At 43.8% G+C, this 25,302-nt stretch overlaps 1 protein-coding gene and 1 long non-coding RNA gene across 4 annotated transcripts; both read right to left on the bottom strand.

The window, feature by feature from the left end:
• Window positions 1–55: 55 nt before the first annotated feature.
• Window positions 56–2,411, bottom strand: LOC119307101 (basic leucine zipper 19-like). 2 transcript variants are annotated; one of them, XM_037583196.1, is made up of 3 exons: window positions 2,233–2,411; window positions 1,122–2,029; window positions 56–501 (listed from the first exon to the last, which is right to left on the bottom strand). In XM_037583196.1, exon 2 carries the CDS (start codon window positions 1,919–1,921, stop codon window positions 1,124–1,126), a length of 798 nt encoding a protein of 265 aa, XP_037439093.1. In that variant the 5' UTR covers window positions 1,922–2,029; window positions 2,233–2,411; the 3' UTR covers window positions 56–501; window positions 1,122–1,123. The 2 variants fall into 2 exon arrangements, with proteins under 2 accessions (XP_037439093.1, XP_037439092.1); XM_037583195.1 differs by having other exon boundaries at window positions 1,122–1,965; window positions 2,233–2,410.
• Window positions 2,412–19,194: 16,783 nt separating this feature from the next.
• Window positions 19,195–24,617, bottom strand: LOC119307098. 2 transcript variants are annotated; one of them, XR_005149150.1, is made up of 3 exons: window positions 24,346–24,617; window positions 23,156–23,838; window positions 19,195–22,867 (listed from the first exon to the last, which is right to left on the bottom strand). It is a non-coding gene; the product is annotated as an uncharacterized LOC119307098 (long non-coding RNA). The 2 variants fall into 2 exon arrangements; XR_005149149.1 differs by having other exon boundaries at window positions 19,198–21,873; window positions 21,981–22,867; window positions 23,156–24,617.
• Window positions 24,618–25,302: the final 685 nt, after the last annotated feature.

The raw sequence follows: 25,302 nt of genomic DNA, 5'->3' as shown, positions 1-25,302 counted from the left end.
GTTCACTCAAGATTCAAATAATGAAACATCTAAACGAATAATCGAATCAACGACATGAAAGGCACATACAGGCATACCAACTACTCTGAAATAATCCATGCAAAATGTGCTTTACATAAGGTTCGTACATCATATCCAACGTTGGGGTCTACCCAAACTGAACATATATCCTGGCTGCCACATGACATGGATGACTGCTCTCTGGTTATTATTCATGGTCCATTCCGCTTTGACCCTTTTGTAAGAGCGGGTGCCTCGAACCGGGAGCAAGGCTGTCGAACTCCGACAGCAAAACTGGAAATGGCAACCAGGGAAAACCGAAGGAGAATGCCGTAATAGCTCTAGACCCAACAAAGTTTCAGCGCCTCAAGCCACCATCGAAGAAGCATCATTGGCGACAGTTCGAACCAACACGACCGATAGAAGTTAGCAATTTATACAGCCTTCCCTCCACGGGAACCGATAGTGCCTGCCAAGGAGAAGATTCACACCATGGAAATCCTGAAAAAGGGCAGTAGAAATTTGGGTTACTACTTTACTGGACACAACAGCAGCAAAGACACAGCAACAAGACAGCAGGTTTGCCACTAACACTGGAACTAAAGCAATGTTCACAACTAAAACAGCCTAAACTACACAAAGAAAATCAATACTAGTGAAAAGGCAGGCCCAGTCTAAATTACGCAACAGGCCACACATCATAAATGAACGAAGTTTGTAATGATAAAATGGAAATCACTACTTGCTCTTAGCAGACAGGAATCACCTTGTAATAACTCATAGTTTCAATTGTGGACCACGACACAGGAATTACATTGTGACATTGCTAATTGCTTTCTAATAATATAATGTGTTACTTTTCCTTCAAAAGAAAATTGTTACTCACACTTTGAATATGTCCAGTCAAACAAGATTCCAAGTCACTAAATAAATCTATATCCAAAAAGACACAAAAATTGAGGTAAGCTCTTAGCAGATGACTACTATTAACAGCAAGTATCTGCCCTTTACTCATGAGTTTGCATATACATAATTTGAACATGCTAGAAAATTATTGTCCTAGACTGGTCTTGCTAGAAACAAATTATGTAATAGCAAAAGCAATAAAATAAGACACTAACCTTCACTGCTTTTCAGAACTGGGTAAACAGCCAGAAGGCATTGTCCCCATACCCCCACAGCCTGGGGGCATTGTGAGCCCAGATTTCGCACCCCCCATGCATTGGATGTTTGCAATATCCCCAGTGCCTTGCCCAAATACCTGACCACTCATAGCACCATCATCACCGATAGTTCTCATCTGCATTCCTGGATTGCAATACATCTGATCGTTGCATCTGAAATCACACGAGTTCATAACCTGGGCACTGCCAAGAAAGCCCCCCTGATCAACGCCAGAAACCAAATCGACGTTCTTCACAGGCCGCTGGTAAGGGAAAGCGCCAATCTCCCCGTCGATCCTCCCCCTGACATCGACGAGCAGGCAGCGGAGCCTGGCGGCCTCGGCCTCGAGCGCCGCGTGATTCTGGAGCTTCTTCAGCAGCTGCTTGTTCAGAGCCTTCAGCTGAACCACCTCTTCCTCCAGCAGCGCCGTGTGGGCCTTCTTCTTCTCCCGGTACTTCCTCACGGCGGCGCGGTTGCCGGACGGCCGCCGCTTCTTGGAGGCGCCGCTGTTCTCGGCCGGGGAGTCGGCGGCGCCGCCGTCCGACGACGCCGAGACGATCTTGGTGTGGACGTGGACGCAGGTGTGGGTGTGCGAGCTGTCGTCGACGGGCGGGTTGCAGGTGTGGGTGTGGGTGCACGCAAGGTGCTCCGCGTCGTTGAGGATGCCGTCGAAGTAGCTGTCCATGGAGCAGCCGGCGCCGGTGTCCGAGCAGAGGTACGCCTCCGGGTTGGAGAAATCGAGGTCCCCGTCGTCCATTGCTGCAACCAGCTGATACCAAGAACGCAGACCAGTCCAGTCACCTGGCAATGGAGCAACAGGGATCAATCAGGATCCATGGCTTCCCACCGAAATTCCCCAACATATCTACAAGTATCTATCAGTTATCAGTGCTAAACAAAGGGGAATTCGCCCCATGAAAAAGTAAAATTAAAATTAAAAGTAAAAGGGAATTCGCTGCCGAAATTGGATCTCGTCTAGATGGTGCGCCGCTCCCGAGAATTCGTGGAAGGTAACTGACTGGATTGGTTGATTGATAAATGGATCGATGCCGAGAAGCTCGCACGTACCTCAGGAACCAAGGCTGCGGACGGAGCAGGGGCGCGACGAGGTGGGGTAGATGGGGACTGCCGGCGATGGCGACGCGCGCGATAGGCGCGCAGCGGAGGGGGCGCGGGTCGCCGGCGGTGAGGCCAAGCGGCGGCGCGGCGGCGGCTCTAGGGCGTCGCGGTGGTGGTGGGTCAGATGTATTTTGACGATGAAAGACTAGACGGCCGATTTTCTAGAAAAAAATAATATCGTTAGAGACTTTTTTCTAGCAACCCTTCCATCTTTGATGCCTCTGAATTTGGTCCCTTCTGGTTCACAAAAGATTTACATTATTGATATGGTCTTCGAAATGTAGTTTTGACGGCTATTTTTTGTTGTAACATATGTATGATGTCATGCAACGCCAAAAGCCTTCCTCAAGCTGGACATTTCAAAAGCCTTCGACTCCGTCAATTGGGCCTTCCTGCTGGAGGTCATGCAACGCCTCGGTTTTGGGCAGCGGTGGCGAGACTGGATATGTCTCTCCCTGTCTTCCTCTTCTTCAAGAGTGCTGCTTAACGGAAACCCCGGAAAGATGTTCAGACATGCAAAGGGCCTCCGTCAGGGCGATCCGGTATCTCCGATGCTCTTCATCCTCGCCATTGACCCTCTCCAACAGATCCTACAGCTCACTTCCCGACGCGGCATCCTCAAACCCATTTGTGCAAGAACGGCCAGATGTAGGATCTCCCTTTACGCTGACGATGCGGACATCTTCGCGAACCCAGACAAGGATGAGCTCCACGCGATTTCTGCAATCCTGAAGACCTTCGGGGAGGCTAGCGGACTGATCACAAACTTGAGCAAAACCGAGGTCTTCCTGATCAGATGTGCCGGCATTGACCTCCAAGATGTGCTTTCATCCTTCCCTGCCAAGATCGCCTCCTTCCCGGGACGCTACTTGGGGCTACCCCTACATTTTCGCTGCCTTAAGGGGGTTGATCTGCAACCCTTCATCGATAAGTTCGCAGGCAGACTACCAGGATGGAAAGGAAAGCTTCTCAACAAGCCTGGAAGGGTGGCACTCGCTCAGTCGGTCCTCACGGCCATGGCCACCTTCCACATCACAGCTCTCAATCTGTCGAAGGGGACGCTTAGAAAGATCGATAAAATCATTCGGGCCTTCATCTGGCAAAAGAGGACCAAGCTCAGACTTCGGGCGGTCACTCCCTTGTTAACTGGAAAACCGTCTGCCGTCCAAGGCATCTGGGCGGCCTTGGGATCATGGACCTGGAGAGATTTAGCCGCGCCCTGCGCCTCCGGTGGCCTTGGCTGCTATGGACTGACCCAGACAGGCCATGGGTGGGATCGGAGCTGCCGTGTGACGAATCAGATATGAGCCTCTTTCGCGCATGTACCTCGATTACGCTGGGCAATGGGCACAAGGCGCTGTTCTGGCATGACAACTGGACAGGTGACGGTCCACTCAAGCTTCTCGCTCCACAGCTCTACAAGATTGCCTCAAGAAAGAACAGACCGGTTCACAACGAGCTCATGAACGAGAACTGGATCAGGGCGGTGTCTACGCTGCAGTCCATTCAGCAGCTGGGTGAATTCGTGGCTATCTCGAATCTCATTAGTCAAATCACCCTTCTACCGGACCAAGACGACACCATCCACTGGAACTTAACCACCTCGGGGACATACTCAGCCGCCTCTGCCTACGGCGCGCAGTTCCTTGGCTCCTACTCTCGTTTCGACACAACCAAGGTCTGGTCTGCAAACGCTGAGCCCAAGTGCAAGTTCTTCGCTTGGCTTGCTCTACACGGAAGAATACTCACTGCGGATATGCTGGCTGCGAGGGGTTGGCCTCATGATCCCAGATGCCCGCTCTGTCTCCAACAGCCTGAAACAGCAACCCACCTCTGCAAAGACTGCCCCTTCACGGTCGCGGTCTGGAACCAGGTGAACACCTGGACTAACGAAGGCGTTCCTATCTCGGGCTTCCTCCCCGAGCCAGGAAATGTGTCTGACTGGTGGGACAAGACTCTCATCTCACAGCCCAATCAAGTGCGCAAGAGGCGCAGTGGAAGAATCATCTACGCGATATGGTCCATTTGGAAGGAGCGTAATAGGCGGGTGTTCACGGGACTGAGGTCGACGCATCGCGAGGTGGCGGCTCTAGCCCTAGACGCAATCAATCAACGCGACCTGGCGTTTGCTGGCACTCTGCCAGCCGCAGGCATTGGTTAACCTAGTTCTAGGTTTTGTCCTTCTAGTGGTTTCTGCGACGTTTCCTTTAAACGCTCGCCCCCCCCCCCTGTAAATTGCGTTCTTTCGCCATCTCTTCTATAAGTAAAGGCAGTGCTCCTGCCGGTTCCTCAAAAAATAATAATTCTAGTTATCCTTTGGTAATTCCAGACGCCTTCTATGCCTATATGTATCAAATTAGCATCCCTAGTATGTAGAGTCACGACCAATAATGCACATAACGGTATTAGAGAATTCTAAGAGATCATTTGCTTGGAGAAGCGCTGATCTTTTATAAGGTCGTGGGTGCCCCTCTCCACCACCATCAATAACCAACATGGACCTCAGGTAGGTCAGATTTTACAAGAGCTTTAAGCAAGTGATGCATTCACTTAGCCTTTTTATTTTTGAAAAGGTATTAATTTTATGGACATTTTGACCTCTATAACGTAACGTGATGATGCACCTAGACAACACACAAATTTGGAGTACAAAGTCTAGATGGTGCGCCTCTCCAAGAAAACATGGAAGTTAACTAACTGACTGATTGATTAATAAATGGATCGATGCAGAGAAGCTCATACGTAACTCAAGAACCACGGTTGGCGGACGGAGCAGGGGCTCGACGAGGTGGGGTAGATAGGAACTATTGGCGATGGCAACGGTGGCGACATGCTAGAGGCGTGCCCCAGAGGGGCCGTCTGTGACGCTAAGTAGCGGCACGACGGCATCGCTAGGGCGGGCGGTAGTGGGTCAGATGTATTTTTCACAGGACGAGATTCCCCGCAAAAGAAACAAACAAATAAACAAGAGAAGAAAAGGGACCATGTCGATTTTGAGGATGGAGACTAGACGACCGACTTTCTAGAAAAAATATATATTGATACTTGGCAGGGACTTTTTAGCAACCTTTCTAGAAAAAAAGGGCCGTGTTGATTTTGAGGATGAAGACTAGGCGGCCGATTTTCTAGAAAATAATAATTATTGTTAGAGACTTTTTTAGCAACCCTTCTATCTTGTATGCCTCTGAATTTGCTCCCTCCTGGTTCACAAAAGATTTACATTATTGATATGGTCTTCGAAATGTAGTTTTGTATAATGTCGAGCAAGACCGTAATATTTCAAACAATACTTTTTGAGAGAAATTTATATATGTAATGTTTAAGTTTTAAATCGAAATAAACAACATTATAGGTACAACGTGGATGAAGCTAGATCCAAAACGTCACTTTTTAACAATTTTTGAGGGAGTATTCGGTTAGCACTTACAAATTCGCAAAAGAGAAAAAGCACTTACAACAACAGCTGCTTCTTTTCCGGCGTAATCTCATGGCAAGATATCGTCCGAACATTCTCGCACTTCATCCAACGTTCCATCAACTTCGCGATTGCACGGTTGTGTGAGCCAATCCGATGATTCATGGCGTAGCCACACCAACGCAACAGAGCACGAGGGAGATGCGTGACGAATGCGAAAGGGAAAATGTGCATGTCATAATTCTAGTTATCCTTTGGTAATTCCAGATACCTTCTATGCTTATATCTATCAAATTAGCATCCCTAGTATGTAGAGTAACAACAAATAATGCACAGAATGATATTAGGTAATTCTAAGACATCATTTGCTTGGAGAAGCCTTGCTCTTTTATAAGGTCGTGGGTGCCCCTCTCCACCACCATCAATAACCAACATGGACCTCAGGTAGGTCAGATTTTACAAGAGCTTTAAGCAAGTGATCTTTCACTTAGCCTTTTGTTTTTGAAAAGGTATTAATTTTATGGACATTTTGACCTCTATAACATAACGATGATGCACCTAGAGAACACACAACTTTGGAGTACAAAGTCGCCTCCCCGAAAAACATGGAAGTTAACTGACGACTGATTGATTAATAACTGGATCGATGCAGAGCAGCTCATACGTAACTCAAGAACCAAGGTTGGTGGACGGAGCAGGGGCTCGACGAGGTGGGGTAGATAGGAACTATCGGCGATGGCGACAGCGGCGACACTCTAGAGGCACGCACCAGAGGGGCCGGTGGTGACGCTAAGCAGCGGCACAACGGCATCTCTAGGGCATGGGCGGTGGTGGGTCAGATGTATTTTTCACAGGACGAGATTCCCCGCAAAAGAAACAAACAAATAAACAAGAGAAGCGAACCAACATGTGATCGGACGGTTAGAGGGACCCTGGTATCTCAGCCCGTTAGAACATATGGTCGGACGGTTAGTGGGACCCTGGTATCCCAGCCCATCAGAGAAGTCCTGGTGCTCGCATTTATTTCTGAATTTATTTCAGGTTTTCCGACAATGGATGAGTGTATGCCGTGTATACGAGCGTTTACGTCTGTACTGTGTGAAAAAAAGGGCCGTGTCGATTTTGAGGATGAAGACTAGACAACTGATTTTATTGAAACAAAATAATATATTATTGATATCTTTTTTGAGAATCATATATATTGATACTTGGTAGGGACTTTTTAGCAACCTTCTACATCTTCTATGCCTCTGCACTTGCTCCCTTCTGGTTCACAAAAAGTTTATATCATTGATAATTTGATATGGAGCATAGCTCAAACGGTTCAAGTTTCGGTCATGCTGGTTTAGTGAGAGGAGACTACGAGGTGTTTGTGGTGACTTTGCCAGTCTCAAAATGTGATGCCGGCTCAATATATCAAAGGGTGTGCGTGCATGCTTTTGAGTGTATGTGCGTGTATGTCAACATCTATGAGTGAGTGTATTGTACTCAAAATAAACAAGAAACAAATGCAATTTTGACCGCTATTTTTTGTTGTAATATATGTATGTGTGATGTCGAGCAAAACCGTAATATTTCAAACGATGCTCTATGAGAGATTTTTTTTTCAGGTTCCAATTCTAAATAAACAACATCACTTATAACGATGGATAAAGCTAGATCCAAGACGTCACTCTCTTCAAAACTGAAGGGAGTACTCGATTAACACTTATAACGATGGTGATTGTTTTTGCAGTATGACCCCGAGCAAGAAATCCGTTAAAATTTTCTCGCACTTCATTTAGCTTCTCTTCATGATCATGTCCGCACAGATGTGCGAGCCTATATGACAAAGAAGGCCATAATCACACCGACCTGGTATAGTAGAAGGGGGATTCACGACGAATGAGCGAGAAAAAAAGTGCATGCTATAGTTCTAATTATCCATCGGTAATTCCGAATGCCTTCCATACCCATATCCAATTTGAATCTCTTATATGCGGAATCACAACAAATAATGAACAGAACGGTACTAGATAATTCTAAGACATCTTTTGCTTGGGGAACCCTTGCTCTTTTATAAGGGACCAGAGTGCCACCCTCCCATGATCATTAAGTAGCTTGGACCTCAGGTAGGTAGGAGCTCACGTGAGCTTTAAACAAGAGTCCTTTTACAGTACCTTAAGACTATGGGGGCATGTCTCTAGCGTGATTCCTAGCTCGCATGTTTGAAAAGTTAAAGTACCTTTGAAAATCAAAGTGTTTATGTGGTTTATGCATAAACAAGTTATTTTAACTAAGGATAATTTGGCAAAACGCAATTGGACAGGATCTACAAGATGTAGCTTTTGCGACCAACATGAATCAATCAAAAACCTCTTTCTTGATTGTCCTCTGGCAAAAATTATGTGGCGGTCGGTTCACATAGCTTTTAACATTATTCTACCGAATTCTATCAACACGTTATATGGGACGTGGCTTGATGGGATAGATTCAGATACAGCGAGACACATTCGTGTAGGAGTATGTGCTTTATTATGGGCAGTCTGGAACCGCAGAAATGATTTGATCTTTAACAGAACAACAAATATTCACCTTTTGCAGGTTATCTTCAGAGCCACTGCGTTGATCCGTATGTGGTCGCTACTCACTCCGACGGAGGCCAGGGAGCATTTGGTTACTGGGTCTACCCGATGGGAGATGGTAGCACGAGATATTTTCAACCGGTTTGGATGGCGGTCATGTAATAGGATAGGCATGTAGTGCTCATACCTTTTTATGCCAGCCGGTTGTTGCTTTTCTATTACTGTTTAGCTCTTTGTGAGCCTTTTTTTTGTTCTTTGTTCGAGACATGAAGACTTATGTTGGGCCTTTTGCTTATTAATATTATTGCCCGTATGCATCGTTCTGATGCAGAGACTGGGGCGAACCCCCCTTTTCAAAAAAATGGGGGCATGTCAAACCTTGCACTGTCATATTTGAGGCCGTGGCTTCACAAGATCTCCAGATTTGGCATCCTTTCTTCGACATGGCCAGATCTCACAACGACATCAACGTGCTTCAATGCTCTCCGGTGTTTGGAAGGTTTGAAGAAGGCAACTGTCTGGAGGTCAATGTTGAGATCATTGGACACCACTACAAGAAAGGATACTAGCTAGCTGACGGTATCTATCTTCAGTGGACCACCCTTGTGAAGACAATCCCCAACCCTGTATGAGAGAAGAGGAAGAGATTTTCCTGAGCACAAGAGTGTGCTGGAAGGATGTGGAGCATGCCTTCATTGTTCTTTGATCTCGATGGGGCATTGTTCAGTATCCTTCTAGAACTTGAAGCACAAACAAGTTGTGGGAGGTGATGACTGCTTGTGTGATTAAGCACAACATGATTGTAGAGGACGAGCGTCCGGATGAAATCTACGATCAAGGGTTTCAGTTTTAGGGTGACAATGTTGTGCCTGAGCATGAAGGAGCAGCCACGTTTGCACAGCTCACCAAATTTCATCATCAAATGCGTGATTGGGAAACTCACAGTGATGATTTGGTTAAGCATATGTAGGCTCACGTTTGCAACAATAGATGTATCGACTATTTTTTCTTTCAAATGTATTTGAGACAATTTTATTTTTATTTGGCTTGTAAACAATGAGATATTTATTTGGTTGTGACACTACGAGATATTTGTATTTTGTCTGAATTATGTAAACTTTTTTCTTCGATAAAGGGCTTTTCATTGAATTGAAATATCGAGTTGATACAACCGCATCAAAGATCACCCTGCCTCTGCATAGCTAGATGCACACAGCCAAAGTTTTAAAGTACTAGAAGCCAAAATAAAAAGGCAAAAAACGCCAGCAGTAGCGAAAAAAGATAAAAGAGGCCTAAGGTGATGCCGGTCCAATCCGAAGGTCACACCGCCATCCATGGGGGTAAAAAATGTCCCTGACCGAGCACTCCAACCGGGTAGAAGCCATCATAAAAAGGTCTCTGTCCTCCGGCCTCTGCAGGATAGACCACATACGGAGCCATCGCGAGCATATATGAATTACCTGCATAGGAGATGAAACACCTTTATGATTAATTAGGCCGAATTTTATTGATATGCCACAAAAAAAGATAAAAAATGGCCGCAAACTGCCCGTGAGGACAAAAATGCGTCCGCGTGTTGGGCACGTTGCTAATCCAAACACAAAAAGGGGCGGACAAAACGCGCGTACGTTTGAGTCGGCGCGTTGGAGTTGCTCTAAGTCCCTCTACTTTAGCATTAATTAGCATTTCCTCACTACATTTGGCTTATAGAAAGAGGAGATAAGCATTATGCATATAGTTGACGAGATTCATTAATAAAGAGTGCACTACTCTTCTGTTCCTCTATGCCATTTTAGTTTCTGTAATTTTGTGTCTTGGTGAGATCGAGTACTTCCTTTAGATGTTTGCTTCGCAACCCTTGAACCGGACTCACCCGCAAAGGTTGCCACACATTCCATGGTCTGGCAGATGAACTAGTGGTCCAGTAGCACATTGAGGTGGACAGAGACGGTTAAATTTTACGATCGTGGGCATGTGATTTGCCGTGGGTTATGATTTTCTCCAATTGGGCTGTTAGCAGGACCGCACCTGCCAAAATAGTTTCCGTTATTTCTCAAAGCAGATGCTCCCATTTGTCTGACGAATTTGATACTGGCGCTCTAAGCTTAGATGTCTAAATGCTCTGATCCAATGTATGCATTGAATGGATAAAAGCTTGCGACCCATACTTGAAGAACCAAAAGATGAGAAGAAATGGGTCATGCCGATTTTGAGGAATTGAATAGTGATACGGTTATTCTAAAAAAAAGCTATTATTAGAGTAAATAAAATCAAACAACCCTTCTATACCCACACAACAATTACACCCACAAACCGATAGAAGTAGAATGTTCAAGACATTAAGATCATGATGTGATATGGTCTTTCAAATGTCATTTTGGCCACTATTTTTTCACAGTAGTGTGCGTATGGTACTTAGTAAACCATGGTATCATTTAAAATAGGTTTGAAGATATTATGTGTGTATGTGTGCGCATGAGCATGTGGTGTCGCTTTGTGTGTGTGTGTGTGTGTGTGTGTGTGTGTGTGTGTGTGTGTGTGTGTGTGTGTGTGTGTGTGTGTGGGCGCTTGGTAACATCTCTTTCATCCTCAGAGTCTACCACCACCAATAGGTGATCGTTATGCACAATTTCAACTCAATTATTCCTTGTGTCACGTGTAACATCATTCATAGATTCAAAAACATATTCATCCTCTTCATGCCTTGCCTCTTATTCTAATCATGGGGAAACAACAACTTATGCCTCCTCACCGCATCATGCTGGACACTAGAATGCCCTTCAACATGATGGAGTCTCCTCTAATGGGTGGGAAGTAGTTTTTCCGCCAGTTCACAGAACCTAGCAATGGAATGAATAAAAATGACATATGGTCGCCGCTTTACTATATTGGGCAGCCATAAGCCCACCATTAAAGGATCCCTCGTCTAGCATCAAGTTTAACTCTGGTAATGGGCATCACTACACTCATCAGCGGAAGTGCACCACTAGTGAGAAGATGACTATAAGTATGTGGAAACCAGTCGACATAGGGCTAATCTACAATAGTGATTCATTTGTGATTCCCGGTGCCTTCTTTTCCTAGAGCTACAAATTCTAATTCATAGCATGCAGAGACACAACAAATAATGGACGGATTGGAATTGGATAATTCTAAAACAAAACAAATAAAATGACAACTAAGCTATTCGTCGTCTGCTTAGAGAATTGTTGCTTTTTATAAGAGAACTGTGTGGTAGGTAATGGCATGAGCTGAATAGTCCTCCAGTAGATCGGTATGCGAGAATACCTTTATTATGTGATTAGTCCTAAGGTTGGTTGCAATCCATGAGAGCCTTAAAGTAATGCATTTAATTGCTTTTGTTTTTTTAAAGGGAAAAATTGCATCGATCATTTCTTTGCTTTAAAACGATGCACCTAGACAACATACAATGTATCAATACAAATTTCAAGAAGAACAAAGCCCAACCAATCATCTTCTTTTTTTGGGAAAAATTTCCGATCTATTAATCAAACATCATGGCTTTACAAAAAACACGAGAAGTAAAGAAAAATACATCCATGTATGTAGACCACCTAGCGACGACTACAAGCACTGGAGTGGTTGTTATCACCTGTCCCTCGTCAGAGCCGGGAAAATCTTGTTGTAGTAGACAGTCGGGAAGTTGTCATGCTAAGGCCTCAACGGCCCAGCGCACTAAAACAACAACAACCGCTAATGAAGAGAAGCATACATTGAAAGGATCCAACTTGTAGACACATGAATATTGACGAACGAAGATGGGATCAACCGAAAACAAGAACCGATCAAATCCGACGAGATCCGTCGAAGGCACACCTTCACACTCCCTCCAACGACATGAGATACACCGCCGGGACGGGGGCTAGGAGGGGAGAATCTTATTCCATCTTCAGGGAGACATTGTCGCTTCGCCTTCCCAAGAAGGACACAAACCCTAAACAGAAAAAAAAGATGAGAAAGATCAAACACTAGATCCACTGTGCCTCCATGGTCCTAAGGCCATAAGAGACGAGAAAGATCGACGGCGGCGCCAGCAGGTGGCGGGGAAACCCTATACTCCTTGGGGCCTTTCTTTCTTTGTAGGACGAAAGAAAACCCGACCGTCTCCACTACAAGAAATATGTCAACTAGTGACCTTCTGTCAGTGACCCTGGAGGAATTGGTCATAGATATATGACCATTTCAGACCAATTGGTCAAAAGCTGTTCGGGAGGCTCCAAACCCTAAACAATAACGACCATTTTGGTTAGAAAGGTCGTAATTTCCTTACACGAAATGGTCATAAAGCAGATAACACATGTCCGCTGCCTTATTTCTAGCTGATCATGACCAATATAGATGGTCATAACCTTGTAAATTGTGGTGGGTTACTATGACTAGGCGTCACCTCATCAGTTTTGCCTATGTGTCATGTCCATGTGGCAGTTTTTGCCCTAGGTTGTGAAGCAACCTATATTTCTGTCATTCCCAAAATTCCCAAAAAATCTCATAATTTCTTTGGGTCATATCTTCGTCACATATGTAAAAAACCTTCCTTGCGTAGTTCAAAAATAATTCAAAAATATTTATTTTCCTATTTTGTTCAGAAAAACACTTTGTGAAGGAAGTACAACTTTGGCATGTCCAAATGATATCCATTTTCTACAGTGCTTTCCTCTACCCAAATAACCGTCCTCCACCAAATGCCAGCTCAGTCCATTCATTATTTTGAGCCCGGCTTCAACATTCGTATTTATGTCCAGTGTGGTACTTTGCAAAGCAAGTACCACCTAGGATCCTCCTTTTGAGCTGAAACTTTGTGAAGACGGTCTTCTTAGTAATTGATCATCCTCAACCAAAACTCACACCCATTAGCTATGTGCATTTCCCATACCGCTAATCGAACACTTGGCTACTTATTCATGTTTGAGCATCGATCGGTCTCCTCGTGAGAATCATATGTTGTGATTTTCTTCCTAGCACCTACTTGGGGAGTGCCCAACCCACTATACATGCCTAGGCAGCCCAGAACACATGGCAACGCCACGGTCACGCGGTGACCACACGGCGGGCATGCGAGTTTATGCGCTCTAGAGTTGGGGCCCTCGGCCACCGTCCAAACCTCGACGTATCGCCACCAAACCATGTATTTATGATTAAATAGGTACTTATGTAACTAGAAATGATTTTTGGAAAAAATAAATAGCAAACTATGAGGCAACTGCAGTTCAAATTTGACCCACTTCCAACTGAATCGGCGGGAATTTGTCCTTTTCACCAGAGGTGGATCAAAACTTTTGACACCCAACCATTTTGTCAATTGTGCATTAAATATGGCCTAGTATTTTATAAAATTTATTTGGTCCAATTTTGCAACGAATATATGGTAGGTCCTTCATAAAAAAACTTATTTCAGGCACTCAAAAAATGGAAAATGAATTTTCTGTGCAAAGAAAATGAAAACTTCCTTAGGCAACATTGTTTGCCATTCCAAGATGCACCCTTGTGCACAATATGAGATCATTTGAACAAACTATGCCATGAATGTGGCCATAAGATTGATCATTTGGCTTGAAAGCCATGAATCTTCACGCATGATAGCTCATTTTTTAGAACACTTTTTTAAAATAATTTCCGTATTACAAGTTTATTATTTTTTCTGGAAACTTGGTCACATATAATGACACAATGCGAAGGTTTTCCAATTTTTTGATTTTTTTGAATTTTTTATGTCAGTTTCAAAATGCGGTCAAAATGGCGGGCTTGACCATTCCTAGCTAGTGGTTGAATCTTGGAAAACGTTTTCATGTTTCTCTGATTAAATAGATACTTATGTACCTAAAAATGATTTTTAGAAAAAATAAATAGAAAACTATGAGGCAGCTGCAGTTCAAATTTGACCCGCTTCGAGCTGAATCGGCGGGAATTTGTCTTTTTCACCAGAGGTGGATCAAAACTTTTTACACCCATCCATTTGGTCAATTGTGCATTAAATATGGCCTAGTATTTTATAAAAATGATTTGGTACAATTTTGCAATAATTATTTGGTAGGTCCTTCACAAAAAACCTCATTTGGGGCACTCGAAAAATGGAAAATTGCTCTTTTGTGCAATGAAAGTGAAAACTCCCTTAGGCAACATTGTTTGGAATTCCAAGATGCACCCTTGTGCACAATATGAGATCATTTGAACAAACTATGCCATGAATGTGGCCATAAAATTGATCATTTGGCTTGAAAGCCATGAATCTTCACACATGATAGCTCATTTCTGAGAATACTTTTTAAAAATAATTACCATATTACAAGTTTATTATTTTTTCTGGAAACTTGGTCACATATAGTGACACAATGCGGAGGTTTTCCATTTTTTTGATTTTTTTGAATTTTTTATGCCCGTTTCAAAATGCGGTCAAAATGGCGGGAATGACCGTTCCTAACTAGTGGTTGAATCTTGGAATTTTTTGGTGTTTCTTTGATTAAATAGATACTTATGTACCTAGAAATGATTTTTGGAAAAAATAAAGATCAAACCATGAGGCAGCTGCAGTTCAAATTTGACTCGCTTCCTCCTGAATCAGCGGGAATTTGTCTTTTCCACGAGAGGTGGATCAAAACTTTTTACACCCAACCATTTGGTCAATTGTGCATTAAATATGTCCTAGTATTTTAGAAAATTTATTTGGTACAATTTTGCAACAAATATATGGTAGGTCCTTCACAAAAAAACCTCATTTCGGGCACTTGAAAAATGGAAAATGAATTTTCCGTGCAAAGAAAATGAAAACTCCCTTAGACAACATTGTTTGGAATTCCAAGATGCACCCTTGTGCACAATATTAGATCATTTGAACAAACTATGCCATGAATGTGGCCATAAGATTAATCATTTGGCTTGAAAGCCATGAATCTTCACGCATGATAGCTCATTTCTGAGAACACTTTTTTAAAAGAATTGCCGTATTACAAGCTTATTATTACTTTTGGTATCTTGGTCACATGTAATGACACAATGCGAAGGTTTTTCATTTTTTGATTTTTTTGAATTTTTTATGCCCGTTTCAAAATGCGGTCAAAACGGCGGGAATGACCGTTCCTAGCTAGTGGTTGAATGTTGAAAAACTTTTGGTGTTTCTCTAATGAAATAGCTACTTTTGTACCTAAAAATGTTTTTTGGAAAAAATCATGAGCAAACTATGAGGGGGTTGCGGTTCAAATTTAACCCGCTTCCTGCTGAATCAACGAGAACTTTTTTAAATGACAAAAAATAGCTAGAAGGATCGGAAATGCATACAAATTGGTTATCACCCATAAAATGTGGTCTAAATTACGTGAAAATTTTAGTGATGCCATTTTGCAAAATAGTTTTGGCAGCTGTTTCACAAAATACCCTGTTTTTAGGTCTAAGAAATAATTTTAAATACCTCATATTTCGAACCAATCAGGAGGCAGCCCACGGATCACCCCCACTGTACTCGACCTGAGACGTCCACACCCTCCCGCAGTCCCTCAATCCAGCACCTCTCCCTCGTTCCCTCAGTCACGGGCGTGGCACACCCTTCCCCCTCAGTCCCTCGATCCAGATCCAATTCCGCCGCCTCCCTCACCGATCGCCGGCGCCTCCTTCACTGATCGCCGTCGCCGACCCCCGAGCCCCAACCCTCCGCTCCCTCTTCTCCCGTGGCCTCACCTCCTACCCGGACCCTCCCCTCAAGGCCGTCTGGTTCTTCTCCATGCTCCCCGTGGCTAGGGTTTCGGGGGCGGCGCTCACCACTTCAACACCGCCGGCGACCACAACCCCAACCACGGCCTCCACCTCCACTCACTAGACGGAGATCCACTCCATTCCTCTCCCTCCCCCGATTCCTCTCCAATCCCGCTGGCTGGAGATCCACTCCAGCTCCCCCATGATTCATCTCCAATCCCGCCGCCGTCCCCGGCTCCTCACCACAAGCTCCAGCAAGCCCGCCCTCCCCGCGCCCCTTGGCAGCGGCCGCCGCGCCCTGTGGCTCGCGAGGCGACGAGCTCCGCAGTGCCTCCGACGACCGCGCCCGGAGGCCGCTGCCGTCCTCCTCGACAAGGTCGCTGCCGTCCTGGCGACTGGAACAGCAAAGGGAAGGCCATGGACGACGCCGCTCCAGCCCTACTCCCACGCCATCAAGGCCAGCCCCTCCCTCTCCTATTCGATCGGTTCCCCTCCGTGCTCCTCATCCTCCTCCTCTATGCCATGCCGGCCCACCTCGCCTTGATCCCCGTCCTCGGTGGGTTGTTTCTAACCCACGGTTGTTCTTTAATCAGATGGGCTCGCCGCGCCGCCGTCGTGAGATTGGGCCGCTCCGCCCTAGGTGTGGCGGGCTAGGCGCTAGGGGTTTAAATCTTTCTGTGCGGGGTAAGTTCGCTGCGAGAGTTCTTGCGGTGGTGGTCGACAGTTAGATGGATGGATGGGATCTCCGGGCGAGGGTTTCATGCGTGCAGTGTTGGGTTTCTAAAGGTGTTTGCTAAGATGCGTATCAGTCGATGAAAATTTTCAGTCTTTCTGGGAAAAAGACGGTTGAATTTTACGATTCTGTAGCAGCATGTCGACATGGATAGTGGCAAGACCAGATATTATTATCAAGAAGAGAAGTCTGGGATTGTTATGCTGGGTCACTGAAGCGGAACTAGTTGTAGTTATGCAGAATAACTGGGGCAGAACTAGTTATAGTTTTGCAGAATAATTTACTACTAAGCAGAACAACTGAGGCTGAATTAATTATTGTGCTATGCAGAATAATTAGAGTAAATTGCAAAAAACCACCACATTTGGGGACGCGAAATCAGAAAACCACCACCTTTCGTTTTTTTTGCAAAAAATCACCACTATTGTGCTAACAGTTTGCAAAAAACGCTGATTGCTCGATCAGCCCCGTTTGAGGGCAAACCTGACGCCCAGGGCCTGCTATCAGGTGCCACGTGGCCCGCCTCCACACGGCGCCCGTCAAGCGCCGTTAGACAGCGCAAGACAAAACCCTACCGGGTCGAACCAGGTCGACCATTCCCCCCACTCCCCCCAAATCCAAGTGCGCCGCCTCCTTCCCGCTCACCCCCGTCGTGTTAACCCATGGCCGCCGACGGCGGCGGCGGCAGCTCTGCCGTAGATGGCAGGGACGACCGCGGGAACTCCTCTTCCCTCGACGGCGGGGACAAATCTTTCTCCCATGTTCAGTGTGCGCGCAGCACGCTTGTCCCTGGTGCGGCCGCGTGCGACAGTGGAGATGAGCTCTCCCAGGAACACGGCAGCTACAACATCGAGATGTCAGCGGCGACAAGGTTGGCGCAGATCTGGAAGGCGAATCCGCATGACAGCCAGAACTTCACTTCTGGTCTTGGCGGCGTAGAGTGAGTTATGTGTCGCTATTTGTACATTTATTTGCATTATGTGTTAGAAATTAGGGTTTCCACTGCTATTTAGGAACTATGGTTTATAAATTTGTGTTGTCACTGCTGTTTAGGAACTATGATTTATAAATCTGTGTCGCTATTTCTACAGTTTAGGAACTAGGGTTTAGAAATATTGGTTTCAGATCTGAACAAGCAGTCCAAATTTTTTGTTGAGGATAATTACTGTAATTTGGTTCACTAGATTTCAGTTAACTGAACTGAATTTAATCAATTTATTGATTCTGCAATATTGAAAACTTAAATTGATTCAGTGTACTGTTAACTGCATTTATTTGAATATGGTATACACTGAATTTAGAGTAGATTGAATTGTCAGTTAACTTATTTGGTGTTGATGTAGTGTACTGTTAACTGAATTACAATGAGCTGAATATATTGTTAACTGAATATGATGTGCTCTGTTTTGTGTTTGCAGTCTAGATGATGACATATGGGATGTTCGGTTTCATTTCCATGGTTGTGATAATTTGGAAAGGACCTTATGTCAATCAGATATTACCTACATCAATCTTTTAGCTCTTATTGGGACAGAGGGGTATGATGAGAAGGACTCCATGTACTATGTGAAGGAAGATGGTTTAGGAATGGAAGGAATGCAGCTGATTAAATGTGCTGAAGATGTAGAAGAAATGCTGGAATTATATGAGGAGAAAAGGTGTATCACTATCACAATTATGAAAGGAAGAACATCACTTAGGCCACAGTTGCACATCAACAATGGAGATGAAGTTGAGAAGCAGATACCTATTTCAGAGATTGGTTCACCTAAAGTATATGATATAGATGATGCAGGTGTGCTCTATCCAAGTCAGTCCAGTGAAAGAGCAAAGTGCTCTGTTCCTACACAAGATTCTATTGGAGCTCCAGCAGCAGCAACATCTGGTGCAGCAACAAGGAGAGCTTCAACAGCAGCAGCTACTCCAGCAACACTCTTCTTGCCACCAAGACAGAGGAAAAACCATCCAGGCTCAAAGATTACTTTTATGCTTCAGGGAACTAATGCTTCCTTGTTGATCATTATTCCTGTTGGTCTGATGTTGGTATGCCTAAACATGATATTTTGGAACAACTTATGTTGGTCTGATGTTATGGAGCAAGAAACTCATGTAATGATCTTGCTGTTATGATACTTTATGCACTTTTATTATGATCCATATGATGTTATGCACTGTTATTATGATCCATATGATACTTTATGCACTATTATTATGATCCATATGTGTGTTGCTGAATTTTGTCCTCAAATGACCATGCTGAAATGATCATGGTGTTGTTGAGGGGTAGGGTTAACCCTACATGAGTTGATGGCATCCTCGACGGTTGTCGAGGGGTAGGGTTAACCCTACATGAGTTGATACCATCATAGTTCATACTAAACTTTATCAAGTGCCATCAAATACCAAACCTTGGATTACAACAAGTAGCATCACATGGCAGATTAAAATTTAACCAGTGCCATGAAATACCAAATCTTGGATTACAACAAGTACCATAAATAAGAACCATACATAATTTCCAACCATTCCTTCTATTATAAATAAGCACCATACATAATTATTGCAATCACTCATCACATATAGCCCTGATTCTCTTCAGCTTAGACTTGTTGGCCTCTCCATCCTTCAAAAGGTCAGATATGGCAAACTCAAGCCTTTTCTTCTGCTGATTTACTTCATCAACATGTGCATCTTTCCTCCATTTGCTAATGAGTTCAGCCTGAGTGGCCTGGATCTTCTTCAGCAGCTCTACCTCTCCCTTCAGTGACATATTCTCCTTCTCAAGATCGGTCTTGATTTCATTAGCATCAGGTGCAACCTGATCAGCGGCACTTTCCTGAACACTCTTCTGTTTTGCCTGCATCAGACGCTTCTCTTCTTCTAGCAGGGCAATCACATCTTCTTTAACCTTGATCTGCTCTTGGCTCTGCTCATACATATCCCAAAGCTTGCGCAGAGCATTCTTAAGTGGCTCTGGCCATTCTGGGTCAACCCACTCAACAAGACCACAGCTGTAACCTCCCTGATTAACCAAATAAATATTACAACAAGAATTATAATCAATTATTCAGGATTTAAGCAGTTCATATAGTTCACAAACATAATTATGCGTGTACTGCTTGCTACAAGCAGCTAGAAACCATGCCAATTAAACATAACTAGAGGCTGGGGCGCCACCTGGTGGCGCCTCCTAGGACGGGACTGTGTGCACTTATTTTATGTCGCACATTATTTGATTACCAGTCTCACTCATGTACATCAACATGGGCGTATGGTATAACATCACGATTTCTTGCTCCCTTGGATGTAGTCATATAAAATATTCATTACAACCATTCCTTGATGAATCAATAAGAAAGAAATAAAATCTGAATAAGCTTACAACAGATCAATTTCAGTGTGTATATATGATAGGTTGCTCTGCTATCTACAAAACAGAGAGATGGAAAAAGGAGAGAGAGCTGCCATTAAATGGAAACCTATATAAGAAAGAGCGAGGAACAGGAGTGGGAGCAACGAAGCTGAGTATAACTGGCCGCTGCTAAAGGTAGACTAAGGGCGGAGGTGAAGACCTAGCAGAGGACGAGCTGCTGCTTCCGGCCGTCGAGCTGCAACTACTTCCTGCCAACGTCCTCATCCATCTCTACATCCCCTCACTTCACACCACCTTTTCACTGACCTTTTCAGGAAAGAGATTTACAGAAATAGAGATGGAATCCAGTTGACATAAGATATTCAGCCAAACAAATTGTTAGTGACTTTTTCAGAAAAAGAGATGTACATCAAAGTAAGCAGAGCTTCTAGCAGAAACATCATATACAGGTACATGCTGATCACAAAACTGGGAGTTTTATGTGAGAACGGAACCCGGCAATCTATATCAAAAAGATATCTTAACTGGAAATTTAAGCAACACAAGAATATCACACTTGAGTGGTTATAATTACTTACGGATTCAGATTCTTACTTTTCTTGTAGAGGCCTAATATCCTTAATTACTTGGAGCAAATTTAACTTAAACCAAGTTTCTAAGAGTAAGCTTTGGTTGATGCAAAGGTCTGAAGCTTTTAGCATTCTATAAAGGCCTTATGAATGCGCAAAAGTTACAGCTATAGGAATTACATAACCACAAACCAACAGGATATACAAAGTAACCACCGCCACCTTGTCGAACCCCACTCCGCCGGTCCTCTTCCTCGTCGGCCCTGGCGTAAGATGGTTAACATGGTTAACATCACAAAAGGGCACGGATGTTCCCTTGTTTAGTATCTGAAACATGTTTATCCCGAGGATAGTAAAACAAGGCTTCATACCTGTAACAACGAAAGATGGCATAGAAGTCAAGAACTAATTTTTTCATAGAAAAAAAATAGAACCAAACCTCCTTGACAAAATGCAAGTTACCTTATTTCAGTTTACTCTGTGGTGTGCAAACCAAATAAGGAATGCACCATATATACACAATACACAGAAGATTAACAACAAGTATAAACTGAATAGTTCCATCTGCCTAATGCAAAGAAGCACATTTTATTCTATATTTAGCTACATCTCCCAGATTCAGTAACAAACTTATGCACACATAAGCCTTGTTAAATGAAAGTAGTCGCAAAATCATTAATTAGGAGACAAAATAATATTCTGGAACTTGTGGCATGGTGCACTAAAATGGGCAGCCCGACGTCCTCCTTGTGACATGACGCCCAAGAAACGGTAATTTTGTTCCACTATTAGGAAAGAAACAGAGAAATAGCACTTCGAAGAAAGAAAACTAAATGACTAAAATGTTTCTGTAGTGTGCAGGCCTCGGTGTGCGCGCCTCCCGAGACTTATAGCAACAATATCATACAGATATGATGTATCAGGAGCAATTGTTTTCCTCTAGTTACCATTTTATTCAGTATTTTGTCCAATCTCAAAATCTGAGATATGCCCGTATCCAACTATTAATAAGTTAACTTGCAACTGTTGGCACAAAAAAGAAGCAGCTTGATAACAGAAGAGCCCTCAGTTATCCGCTTTTGATGAAGGTCAGCAGGAGCAGGGCATGGCGGCGGCCATGCCCGAGCACCCGGCGTCCGCGGAGCCGAGGAGGAAAAGACGAGCGAGTGTGGGGGATGCGCGCACCATGGATGGCCTCCTTTCCTCCATGGTCCACTGCCTCATCGGCCGATCTGGTTGACAGGCAGAGCAAAAAGGAGCACGACGGCCATGGCGTGGGCGCGATCAAGCAAACTTTTGGAACAGGGGAAAAGAGGCGCGACATTGAATAGACATATACCTGAAAGTGAACATTTGTTGACTTGATAAGTTGAGCGTTGAAGCAGAAATCGTAGATCATGCTACAGAATTAGCTCCTCTGTCAAAATGTTAGGGAAAAGGTCACACAATTAGCTCATGTGTATCAAATTTTAGGTAAGTATATCTTGTACTGTATTAAGTCAACATGCTACAAAATTTAACCAAAATTTTTAACAGGATGCAAAATCAAAGGAGGTGTACAAGGAGGGAAAGGTAGCAATGATATATCTCTACCCAATTTTGAACTTACCTATCAACATAAGACATTATCTTAATAATGGGCATATTCTGCAAGCAAACCATTTTTCGCAAGAAAGAGGATAAAATCAAGCAGTTTACACAACTACAAATGATTTTCAGCCAAGCAGATGAAAGAAGGACAAAATTACACATGACTAAAAGATATAATTATTAAAGTTTTCACTGAGGCCATGATATAATCTATAAAAGTTAAAGTATCTAGTTGTCAGGAAACCTGTCTTCGATATGACTGATGATGGTGAAGATGAAACCTTAGAAACTGCTTCAGTGTACAAAAAAATTCAGATAGATCTGTACTCAATTTGTCATTAAGCCTTTTACATGGTTAGTAGAATTCCTTGTGATATATGATGCGACTAATTACTCTCACAGTTAAAAAAGGAGATATCAAGTCAAAGGAAGCACATGAGGTCAAGTACAAGCATGGAATCACTGCCTATTGTTCTTAACTAAAACCAAAATCAGTAAATAAAAAAGTAGCACTGCAGAGGACCTTCAAGTTATATTTCTCATGAGCAGCTTCCAACACTGACACCCCAATAAGAGCATTAATAATCTTTTCGTCGCCAGCATTGACACCCAATGCGAACAAATGTCACAGATATCCTGCAAAGTAAATTCCTGTTATTGGTACTGAATTGCCAATGGGTTGATAAAACAATATAATTTTCAACCAAAAGAATGCACTACCCATCAGATATTAAGCAGTAAATCAGCTCAAGAAAAAAGGGCATGGAATCCTGACCAGATGATTAAGTTCCGGTATAAACTGCAGGTACCACAAACTCAAGCCAATACAACGATATGCGAGAATCATTTGGAGATGACGAGAGACGAAATAAAAGGAAACTCACAGGAAGTGCAGATCATGGTGAGAGAGAGAGGGAAAAGGACCTGTAGGTCAAGCAGATGCCGTCGGAATCAGCAAAACCACAGAGGAGGATGACCTGGACGAAATTTCAACAACAAAAAACTCTGCAAATCTGAAGTATCACAATTAAATTTTGTCTGTTGTCTTAATATGTACATTACATGGCCAATGTATAATAGTACCCTATCTTCTTCTAAATGGCTCTTATGATTTATTTAGAGTGCAGACCATTGAGATTAACTAAATTATCTCGCAATTCCATTAGAGACGACAACAGCAGCAAGAAAGCATCATAGTTCAAGTTATGCAACTACCAACCTGTGTTTTATTGAAGCAGAAGAAACTTAGCTTAAGTATATAATCTTACAACTTCCTTAGAGACTACAGAAGCAGCAAAAAGCATCATGGTTTAGGCTTTGCAACTACCAAAATGTGATCTCATGCGAAAAAAGGACAGTAAATTGTTCAGTTTAGCTTCATGTTTCAGCTTACACAACTACCAAAATGCCAGTCTAAGCCATTGTTTACTGCTTTCAGAAAAAGGATTACGAGAAAGGTCACCCATTAATGTGATTCAGATTCAGCCTACCACAAGGTCAGAGAAGTTAATCGTCATTCACGCTGGCATCATCCGCTGCACCGTTTTGCTCCTGCGGTACTGTTTTTTTTATCTAGTTTCCTCTGTTATGCTCCAGGCTTCATTTTGCTTTTGAAGATTGCAGATAGCAGAGCAATTAACTAAAGACCTTAACGATGCAGATCCTAAACCAGCAGTCCAAACTGCTGACCGATGCCAATAAATTAACTACCACTATTTTTTTCCCCAAGAAACCCACAAACATTTAACCTAAGCATCAAATTCGTCACCCAAATTACCCAAAACACATAAGAACAACAGTTCAGACTTCAGTACATGCTACAGCACCCAGCGGCAATCAAATTTAAACATCCATAGTGCATACTCCATAGGCACTGATCCTAATAAAGATATCTTGCTAGCCTGCTACTGTAAAAAAAAAAGAGAGAGAAACATGCATTTAAGTTAGATCCGCCCATGAATACAGGTAAGGATCCATGACAACCAAAACTGAACCAAGCTTTTTCTACTTCATTTTGAACCTCAATCAAAACAAGACTTTTCCTTTTTGAAACTCAATCAAACCACGAAAGATTGACAATGTGAGGAACTGAGGAAGAGGAATTGAGGACTTACCATATTGGAGGCTTGGAGATGGACGAGATGAGTAGTGAACTGACACGCCCGCCAGCCGCTGCAGAAGACACCTCGCCGGCGCACCCAACATTGTGGAGGCTGTCCGAGCCCGGGAGACACCTCGCCGGTATGGCTAGCATCCGCACCAGCGGAGGGGAGAGGATGCAGGGGGTGAAGAGGAAGCAGTGGCGGCGGCGGTGAGGCAGAGGGGAAACGAGAAGAGGAGAGGTTGCGTATGGGGATGGAGAGAGCATGGAGTGCTGGGCTGGGCCGCGTGCATGTGGCCTCCTTTGCTGCGCCCAGCCAAAATTATTGATCGACAAAATAGTGTCATCACTCCCCATTGGCTGCGCTGCACAGTCGGCCTCTTCCGACGTGGCATTGCGCGACGATAAATGTGTGCAATTACTCAAGATTTGACCATTCATAATTTTTTTAAATAAACCACTTGTAACATCTATTGCTTTAGTTAACAATCCTAATTCTTCAGTTAACATCTACGGCTAACAGTAAGGAGTAGGAGGCAAAACAGAGTTGTATACATAATCACTATTGTACTCCATGAACACTGAACACTTAACACTACTAACCCTTCACAAGGATCACAATTACTAACCTGCTCCGAACACCCCAAAAACCTACGGCCGGTGTGGATGCTTTGAAATGCAACTCCCCTCTTCACCGGCGTCTTATGACTGCAAATCGGGCCTCCAAAAACAATGCCGCATCATTCGGGATCCACAGTGGTCCGTGGTATCTACATTATTTGAACCAGAGAAGAAAGTGACAGACAAATACAAAATCAAATCGGTGAAATCCAACTTGAATTCTGGAAGAACCCTAACCCTAACTGACAAAGAGGAAAACTCACATAGGGCTCCGATTCATACGAGGGGAGAGAAATAGACGAGTCACTAGTCTCGCCGTCGTTCAAGGAAACCATGGTTGCTGCGGTCG

The sequence above is a fragment of the Triticum dicoccoides genome, chromosome 5B (assembly GCF_002162155.2).
Source record: "Triticum dicoccoides isolate Atlit2015 ecotype Zavitan chromosome 5B, WEW_v2.0, whole genome shotgun sequence".
NCBI lineage: Eukaryota > Viridiplantae > Streptophyta > Magnoliopsida > Poales > Poaceae > Triticum > Triticum dicoccoides.
The sequence above is the reverse complement of the archived record's forward strand: the minus strand, read 5'-3'. Positions and strand labels throughout refer to the sequence as shown.